Source organism: Polistes canadensis, unplaced genomic scaffold (assembly GCF_001313835.1).
Source record: "Polistes canadensis isolate GaletaPanama2010 unplaced genomic scaffold, ASM131383v1 scaffold_34, whole genome shotgun sequence".
In the NCBI taxonomy this organism is placed as follows: Eukaryota; Metazoa; Arthropoda; class Insecta; order Hymenoptera; family Vespidae; genus Polistes; species Polistes canadensis.
The window spans coordinates 922917-933249 of NW_014569581.1; the positions used below are offsets into that span (position 1 = coordinate 922917).

Consider the following 10333-nt stretch of genomic DNA (forward strand, 5'->3'; position numbering starts at 1 on the left):
TAGAATTATAAATGCTTGTCCCAATAAGTTTAGGCATTTCCTAATCTGTTGTGGTTTAACCGAATTATTTTAATAGTCGTATGCACTTGCCACGGAATAACTTCGATTTTGATTTCACGAAAGAAACAACAATGTGTTGTTAAATGTATATGAAATAAGTAACTGGATAATCACATTTGATAGAATTCAAAAAAAATAAAAAAGAAAGAAAAATCGTTGGGCATAAGGGCACTTAAGTGATAATGTTCTAGCCACAAATCGATCTGACAAATAATAAAAATAACATTTGGAATATTGTCGTGACGTAGTCATTTATATTTCACGTTATAAAGATTGTTTTAATATAAACATCATATGGGATAAGTGGTGCAATTAACTCAGGCAGACTTTAGTTTTATAGTCTATAATTTATCGTGTCTTTTAATTTGTTTTACTTCTATATATATATATAGATATATAATAAAAAAAGAAAGAAGAGGTAGAAAATATATATTGCATATAATGTATTATTATTTGCGAATGAACTTAACGAAAAATCGTCTTTTACGATTGTTCATAATTTCGACGAGTAATGAGCCAATTATGTAAATATTATAAGCAACTTTATAGCGCAAATAGAATTGTAATTATTTAAATATTTATTGACGGAAGTAATGGATATTATAATTTCAAAATGAAAATTCGTTTTTTCCGTCTTTTAATGCTTATGTTTTTTCTTATATACATACATATATTACCAAAGACAGAGATTTATTTGTTATATCTCTTTCTCATTCTCTCCGTATCCAGTGATTTAATATCAATTTTTATTTCTGAATGAGTTATGCGTTAGTCATGCGACTAAAGATGAGAATTTTCGTAGTAATTATTTTCATTTACTCGAGCTCCATTCACAGAACACATTTAGAAAACTTGTGAAATTTTATAATTGCCTACGTTATTGTTGCCAATGCGACGATTTAATGAGATAAAGATTGTGCGTATAACTGTGAGAGCTCGCTTATAATAACGAGCTCGGATCTGTACCTGGCTCAGATGAAGCTGCAACGACATTAATAAAGAGTTGCAAAAATAAATTCTGCATACGACTTTGTTCTTTTTTCTCTTAAGTTTTTTATATTATCAAATTTGTCCTTCAAAAATGTCCTTCAAAAAAGACGGAAAATAACATTTGTTTTCATTTCAACGATATGAATTCAGCTAGCGAGACCAATCGAGAGCTCGTTTTTTGCCTAATTTAATAAAAGCAATAATTCTTGAATGAAAACATCTGCTTGATCAAGTGAAAAAATATGTAAAAAAAAATAAATAAAGAACACGTGAATTATATCAAATGATAAGGTTATGCATATGTATATTTATTGAGATAAAGTAGGAACAATTCTGATAAATACTGTGATAACATATAAATTTTATATAGGGTAAAAAATGAAACCTATCTCTTATTATCGATTTATAAATTTCTTTTATCGAATAATTTCTAACACTTTCTTCTACGTTATTTCAAATCGGATCGCCTATTTTTGAATTTTATAAGCAATCAAATGCATGCAAATGATCATATAAATATTATTATTTCAGCGTGCTTTGAAGGTAAAGACAAAAATTGAACACACATTAATTTAGTATAAAAAAAATCAATTCGTAAGAAGAAAAAAAAACAAGAACAAAAAGAAGCGAAGAAAAGATAAAGGATATTTGTAGAAAAGAAAAAAAAAAAAAGGAAAAAAGAACAAATCGAGACAAGGTCGAAAAAGCATAAAAAAAAATTGGAACGAAGGGAAGTCGATGGGGGGAAGATTATATATATAAAAAAAAAAAAGAAAAACCCATTAAATGAATCGAGTGTTCGAGAATAAGGATGTATTGGTTTTCTTTTTTCGTACCCTTCGAAAAAAGTATTGCGTGTTATGGCGTAAGGTTGCTCCCTCGTTCTTCCACCAATCGCGGTTCGACGTAGGTGATAAAAGCACGCTGTCATCGTTGCCAGTCAGTTTCTATTCTTGGCATCGCGAGGAACGGACGTATAATACCGTCCTTCTGACTAGAAGCAAATTTTTTATTGCGACATCACTTAAACGATTTCAACTAAGTTACACAACCGGTAAATCCTGTGAAGATTTGAAGGACAACAAGATGGCAGGCACATCGAGAGATCCTGCTGCTGAACAGCTTAACGATTACAAGAGAAATTTGAAGGTATGATCTAACGATCTAATCGAATTTCTAGATGATCTAAAATAAATTTATTCAATGCGTTACACACTAGTTTCTTTATTTGTACTATTTCTCCTTTCATTCATGACCTCCATTTTTACTAGCGTAGTACCAACTCTCTTTCTTTCTGTTTTATTCTTTACTTCTTCTTCTTCTTTTTCTTTTTCACTTTACTCTTTTCTCTCTATTTATCTTTTATGTTTCGTAAGATCTATATTATGACGCTAGAGAAATCAACACTTCCGTGCCTAATCTTATGATACCAGATTTATTTAGATGTTAAAAACAGAAAAGAAAAAAATGTTTACGTAGAAATTAAATAGATACGATCGATGTAGATCGCATTAATGGTTGACGGTATACAATTTACATATTATCACATAATGTTTATTTACTTTTATCTATTTTTTTTTCTTTTTTTTTTTTTTTTTTTTAAATTTGCATGAGATTATTATGGAAATTTTGGAAAATATTTCAAATGCTCGTTATTTTGATACTGCAAGTCGATATCGAACTAAAATTACTTATAAACTTGCATTTAATGTAATTCAATTTTTGTTATTTATTTCAAATGAATTTATTTATTTAGTTGATAGGATAAATACATATATAATAAGTTAACACATTTACATTTTAATTTCTAATGTAAATGTTTCAAGGAATTTTTAGATAGCCCAAGTAGTTTCTTTGGAGATAATCTTTTTTAAAATTCTTTTCACTATATCTAGAACATTAGAAACTAACTTTTTAAAGGCGTGCCTAAAAAGAAAGAGAGAGTTCCATATGCACATGTATAGATATATGTTATATACACATCTATGACGCGTCAGTTTGATTAAATGCAAATGTATTTATCATTTTATTAAAGAAAATGATTAGCAACATTCGTATTTTGCTAAGTGCATTATTTATTATAAAAATAATATCTGAGTAACAACATAACATTAAAAATCTAGAATAACTCTTTAATTCATTTACATATGTGCACATAGATAAAAACTTTGTTGATGCTTAATTACATGTTATTTTTCACGAGAGAGAAAGAGAAAAAGAAAAAGAAAATATTCGAGAGAGATAGCATTAGATCAAAGTCCCTTGTATGACGAAAAATCATTGCACAGGTACAGAAATTTCTATCATATCGTCGCGATGTATTTTAAACATGTTTACCAATGCAAATGCTACGCATTGTATTCTATTTTTAAGTTAACTTTTTTGATCTTATAATTGGAAATTGAAATTCGATAAATTATTCGTTTTTTGTTTCGACTGTAAAATGCTTTTATATTTATAAAAAAAAATACATGTATACTTTGAGATTTCGTTCGTTTAATAACTGTGTAAACAGCAATTTGTGAGTTTAAGCGTTTACTATTATTACGTAATAAAATTTTTTGCCGTGCCGTGTAAAAAATACGCTTTTAATAAACTAAAGTCTCACGTGAGAAATTAAATAAGTTTTATCAACAATTGTCGCACTTTTTCGTTTTTTTTTTTTTTTAAATTTGTATGTACAATTGTATGTTTTTTTTTTCCACGTAATGAAAAAGCTGATGATTATCTTTATTGATCGAAAATATTTATGTAGGTACTTATATGTATATAGGCCGCTCATTTTCCTAATCGATTAACTCCACAACACACACACACACACACATATACCAGAAAGTAAAGAAAATTGGAAACATAATCTATATCGTCGTATCATTTATCATTTAATGACTATACTAATTTTGGTCATTTAATGTTATTAAATTTTATTATTAAAAAAATGTATTTTCAATATAAAAAATTAAACATCCATCAAATGCTTAAGTACTATTATACAGTTTAAAAAATTTTTGAAAATGAAGTTAATCGATCAGACTTCTGAATGGCTTACATGCATCTATATATAGATAGATATTGACATAAGCAAGAGTTCTCACGAAAGTTCTATCTTTGATAGACAGTTAATCCTTATCCTCTTGCTGATATCGCATCAGTACACATATTATGTTAGAAATGGAAAAGGAAAGAAAAAAAATTTAATACATAGAAGCTGAAGGAAGAGAACGATTACGATTATATTCGAAGCTCTTTTGCTTTGCAGCAAACACGAGGAATATTTTTTTTGTAATAGAAATGAATTATTACTTTGGGTAAACACATAGTTTAAGAAATCGAAAATGAAATTAATTAAATTCAAACATTGATCGTTAATTTTTAATTCGATAGAGTATGAATAATTAAACTCACGTTATGTGATCTTATAACAAAAAAAAAGAAACGATAAAAAAAGCATCGATAAACTTCTCGTTTTATTATCACGTTCTCTATAATTAAATAGTTATTTTTAATATAAACAATCTTAGCAACGAAGCAACGTTGCGTATTCAGTAAATTACATGCAAATGTAGTCCTAGTTACATGTGTATTACAGTATTTAGCAATGATTCATGTTAGCGAACGTTGTAAACTATTTCTAAAGGCTATTTTACTTGTACAGAATAAGGTATTCATTAAGAACGGGTTCAATGTACTTAGTATATAGCCGAATATGATTAATTTCACCAAACGTTACAGGTTGCGTGATCGAATGAAAATATTGCGTAGAAAGTTAAGAATGTAAGATGAGTTAGAACTAAATTGTATGATTCATAATGATTAATGGGGACCGTGATGATCAGAAAATAAAGAATATAAAGATACTATTGTAATATTCAAAATTTATTTTCGTCAGCTTTTTTTTGATCAGAGTAATTTATTTTTTTGTAAAGTTTTACTATTTTTATTTCATAATTCGATATTATACGCATATATTATATATCGTTAGATTTTCTTCATGAATCTTCAATTCGTATTAATTTCATTTTGTTTACCCATTTATAAATGTAGAATAAAGTATAATACTGTTCGCGGACGAAAGATTAGAAGAATTTATTTTATCTGCTAGTTTATGTATTTCTGATTTATCATTTGGCTTTATCATGTTTCTTTTATAAAAAAATTCAACTAGGTAATCGAGAAATTTTTCGAAGATATCGATTGTGAAAAACAAATAGAATCAATCATATTAATAGAATTCCTCTTGTTTACTTTCATTGAAATTCTATTTTATCTATTTGCGTATTCGATAAAATAATAGAAATAAAAATGAATCCGTGAATATAATTGACAAAAGAAATAAATGATAAATTTATGAGAAAGTCTGTTTGTAATGATGAAATATTTCTTTTACCAATCACGCAACACAATCATCTATTTGAAGAAACCATTTAACGTATCTTCTTGATTAGAATTTTTCCATTCTTCCTTTGAAATAAGTTAGCTCACGTATGCAATTGCTGCTAAAGAGCTTCGAAACTCGACGAGGTAATTGTAATAAGTGGGTAATGCTAACTAACGCGTCTGCTACAGAAATAGTAACTAATTTTCTTTGTAAGAATGGAACGTTTGATAAATTATATCGTAAAAAAAGATAGCTAAATAAATACTTTTTTTTACAAACTTATGATTTATATTTATTCTTAAGAAAGAAAAACAATAGAATGTGAAAAGGAACGATACTTATTAATTAAAATATCCAGATATTTTTTCTTTTTCCTTCTCAATGTTTTTTTTTTACGATCCTATCCCCCCTATCTAACTTCCATAATTTATAATATCTTTTATTCCTTTACGGAAATGTGGTGAACACCTTATTAGTAATTAATTTTCGTACTTTTAATAAAAAATCATCATAAATTTAATCCACAATAACCACAATGATAATTTTATTGATAATCAATTTTTATACGACATAAATTTACATAATTATAATATCCGTATTAATTGAAATATAATTATTTGTTTATTTTTATTTATTTATTATTTTTATTTCTATAAAAAAAAGGGTGCACCACCTGTACTGTTAACCGGTAATGGAGCTCTCATCGGTGATAAAAAGGCCAGTCTTACGGCCGGACCACGTGGGCCAATTTTATTGCAAGATTTTGTTTATCTCGATGAAATGTCACATTTTACAAGAGAAAGAATCCCGGAACGAGTAGTGCATGCTAAAGGAGCCGGTGAGCGATTTCATGTTCAAAATTGATTAACCTAATCAATTTAATAACAAAAGAAAAAAAAATCAATTAAAATAAAAAAATAAACATTCAAATTAATTAACAACACAAAATATTAAGGAATGTGTTTACTCGTGCATACATTTTTATCGTTTAATGTATAATGCAACGTATTTAATAATTATTGAACCGATCGAAACTTCCTTTACATTTTTTTAATACGAAATAAACGAGGAATTGTACAATTATATATACGAAAAGAAATACATAAGTATTAATTATATTCTATTTTTTCCAGGTGCTTATGGTTATTTCGAGGTTACACACGATATAACGAAATACTCGAAAGCAAAAGTCTTTTCTCAGATTGGATTAAGAACTCCGATTGCCGTGAGATTTTCTACCGTGGGTGGTGAGAGTGGTTCGGCTGACACGGTTAGGTAAAACTACAAATTACTATTAAAAAACGTTTTTAATACTACAATTCCTTTGTTTTTCTTTTTTGGAGAAATATATGAGAACAATTCATGAGAAAGTTTCTTGAAATATTCTCATGGTTGACTTATGTTAGAGAGATAATCATTATGATTATCAAGGAATATAATAGATTTCCTTGATCGTTTAGTATTTACGCGAGTAATCTTATTTATTCTTTATTTATGAGTGATCCTCCGTATTTGAAAATTTGCAAAAAAAAATCTTTAAATGTAGAATAAAAAACGTTAAGCATGCAAGATAATGACTCATGTAATTACACAATTGCGTTTCTAAATAATGTTTTATTTTTTGTTTTGTTATATCTATATATAGAATTAACGATCTTAATCTATGAGAACTATAGCAATCATTATCGTTTCATTTTGTTCTTATTTTTTCGTTTTTTTTTTTATAATAATAAAAGTTAGCCTGGTTAGGTAACAAATAAACTTTCCAAGTTTCATCAAACGTTTCTCTCGATTGCAGGGATCCACGTGGATTTGCGGTTAAATTTTATACCCAAGAAGGTATATGGGATTTAGTTGGTAACAATACACCCATATTTTTTATCAAAGATCCACTTCTCTTTCCAAGCTTTATACATACACAAAAAAGAAATCCTGTGACTCATTTGAAGGTTTGTATATGGATGATTAACAATTAATTTGAGTTATATTTTGATGAGAAAAAAAAAAAACAAGAAAAACAATCGATAAAATGAAATCAACATCGCAATTATTTAATTGCCATTTCATTTATTTCGTTACGCTTCATTGGAAATAAATAGTCGATCGAACGATTGAGGAATTTTTTTTCTTAAATAGCGAATACTTATTTCATGCGCATTACTAGAAGCATTAACAATAATGCTGATGAATACTTTGTAGGATGCTGATATGTTCTGGGATTTTATCTCGTTAAGACCAGAATCAACACACCAAGTATTGTTTCTTTTTTCTGATCGTGGTCTGCCAGATGGATATCGTTATATGAATGGTTATGGTTCGCATACCTTCAAACTTGTAAATTCATGCAATGATATGGTTTACTGTAAATTCCATTATAAGGTAATTCTTCGCTTTGTTTTATTTTATGTTTATATTAAATCCAATGATAGTTTTGAAATTAAATTATTGAATTACTTTCAGACCGATCAAGGCATTAAAAATCTTTCAAACGAGAAAGCAGCAGAATTGAGTGCTTCCGATCCTGATTACTCTATCCGAGATCTTTACAATTCTATCGCGAAAGGAAATTATCCATCATGGTCATTCTCCATACAAGTGATGACCCAAGAAGAAGCGAAGAAATTCAGATGGAATCCGTTCGATGTTACAAAAGTAATAACAAATTATTATCATTTGCAACTTGATTTTCATTTCATTTCAAATTGATTATATTAACGAATTACGATTGATTAAACAGATATGGCCGCACAATGAGTTCCCATTGATTCCCGTGGGTAAATTAGTGCTAGATCGCAATCCTGAAAATTATTTTGCTGATGTAGAACAAGCAGCGTTTGATCCGGCCCATATGCCACCTGGAATCGAACCGAGCCCAGATAAAATGTTGCAAGGTCGTCTTTTCGCGTATGGCGATACACATAGATATCGCGTTGGTCCGAATCATCTTCAATTACCAGTCAATTGTCCTTACAAAGTAATATTATTTATATTATATTTATTTATTTATTTATATAATTATTTATTGACAAAAACTACTCATACTATTTTCTATTGTAGACTATATCAACGATCAACTATCAAAGAGACGGTCCTATGGCGGTGTACAATCAAAATGGTGCACCTAATTATTTTCCGAATAGCTTTAACGGACCAAGAGAATGTCCTGCTGTACGTTCACCACCTTTCAGTGTTAGCGGTGATGTAGATCGTTACGAGCCCGAAAATGAAGATGATTTCGGACAAGCTACATTATTCTGGAGAAACGTACTTGATGCTAATGAAAAGAATAGGTTGGTCCAGAATTTAGTAGGCAGCCTAAGCAAAGCTTCTCTGTTCATAATTGAAAGAGCGGTGAAAAACTTTTCTCAAGTTGACATCGAATTGGGTAAGAAATTGACCGAAGGTTTGCGCAAGGCTGGAGTACCAATAAATTTATCTGAAAAATCTGCTCGTTTATAAAGATTCAAAATTGTTTTTATCGAGAAAAACATATTTTGCACAATTTTTTTATTCACAATAATATAATTGTAACGTTAAATTTGAATTATGTACTTATTAAATATGTATCATTCACAGAGCACATAAATATATTATTTTTTTGGAAACATGTGTTTTATATATTATACATATATAAATAAGTAGTAGCTTGTCGTGCGTTGTTTATGGCAATGAAAAGTTAAGAAAAAAGACGACTTTTTGCGTTTATTGCAAAAAACAAACTAAATAAAACTTTTTACCATGACTGTACGAGATTTGGAATTTCATTTATAATAGAAAGGTCGTCCTTTCACAGCAGGAAATGCATGGCCGTAAATCATAAAAATGCCTAAATTTCGATCATCTTTGTCCGTCATTTTAAAAAAACAAGGTAGAGGTACCCAAAAAAAGAAGTTAAAATCTCTATCCTAGAAAAAGTCTATCCCAGATCCATAAATTCGAGCTCTCGGGAAAAATGAATCAAGCTAAAATACATTTTCCCATACCAATTATTATCGAAGAGAATGACTTTCTTTTAATAATACAACCTGTTGCGTCGGGAGAGATGAATACAGAAGAAAATAAAGAAAGAAAGAGAAAAAGACGAAAAAAAAAAATTAGGATAAAAAATATACTTAGAAAAAACAAAAGTTAAAACACAAAAATGCATTAAGAATTTTATTCTAGTTCATATTCGTCTACCGCGAGAAAATCGTATGTAATTTTATTTGTACTAATCTCTAGTACTAAACACGAGTAAAAAAACGAAATGTAAAAAAAGTACAGTAATTAATTGCATAATTAATTAGATGAATTTCACTAATAAGACAAGTAGATCTATCTTGAACTAATACAATGTACAATAGAATATACGGTATTCATGAGTTATTCCAAAAAATAATAATGCACCTCGCGTGCATCTAATAATGCGTTATTAACGAAAATAAGAAAATAATTCGCGTATGATTTTAATTTATTATACGCTCAATCACTAACTCTACAACTAATTTAAAGATTATTATATATTTTTGATAGATATTTTCTAAAATTATATTTTATATTTTGTGTGTGTATATGTGCCTTCAGAAATGCAAGAGAGTATATATGTATTTTCAATAATAGCAATTTAAAATACTCTAATGCAAGAAAATTGAAGAGGATTAAAGTTAAATTCCACGATGATCACCTGTAACAGAAATAAAATTATATTAATCATACAATCAATAAACACAATTCTAAAATACTAGTCGCCAAATTAGCAGATGCACTTTTAAATTTAATTTCTTATTTATTTTTGTCCAATCTCTATTTCACGTTGCATACAATTAAAATTAAACGCGTGATTTTATATTATAATATATAATAATTAAGAAATAGAATAGCTTCAAATATTACGTTACTAAAAAAAAAAGAAAATCAAATCTACTT

General features: G+C 28.2%; 1 protein-coding gene across 1 annotated transcript; it reads left to right on the forward strand.

Annotated features, from left to right (window-relative positions):
• Positions 1–1947: 1947 nt before the first annotated feature.
• Positions 1948–9033, forward strand: LOC106784437 (catalase-like). The gene is made up of 8 exons (XM_014743967.1): positions 1948–2199; positions 6092–6266; positions 6562–6703; positions 7227–7377; positions 7628–7807; positions 7889–8080; positions 8166–8402; positions 8486–9033. The coding sequence occupies exons 1-8, from the start codon at positions 2137–2139 to the stop codon at positions 8885–8887; spliced, it is 1542 nt and encodes a 513-aa protein (XP_014599453.1). The 5' UTR covers positions 1948–2136; the 3' UTR covers positions 8888–9033.
• Positions 9034–10333: the final 1300 nt, after the last annotated feature.

Coding starts and splice junctions, on each gene's coding strand:
- LOC106784437 (XM_014743967.1), top strand. CDS start 2,137: ATGGCAGGCACATCGAGAGATCCTGCTGCTGAACAGCTTAACGATTAC. Junction 6,267..6,561: donor AGTGCATGCTAAAGGAGCCG/GTGAGCGATTTC, acceptor TATTTTTTCCAG/GTGCTTATGGTTATTTCGAG. Junction 8,403..8,485: donor CAGTCAATTGTCCTTACAAA/GTAATATTATTT, acceptor TTTCTATTGTAG/ACTATATCAACGATCAACTA.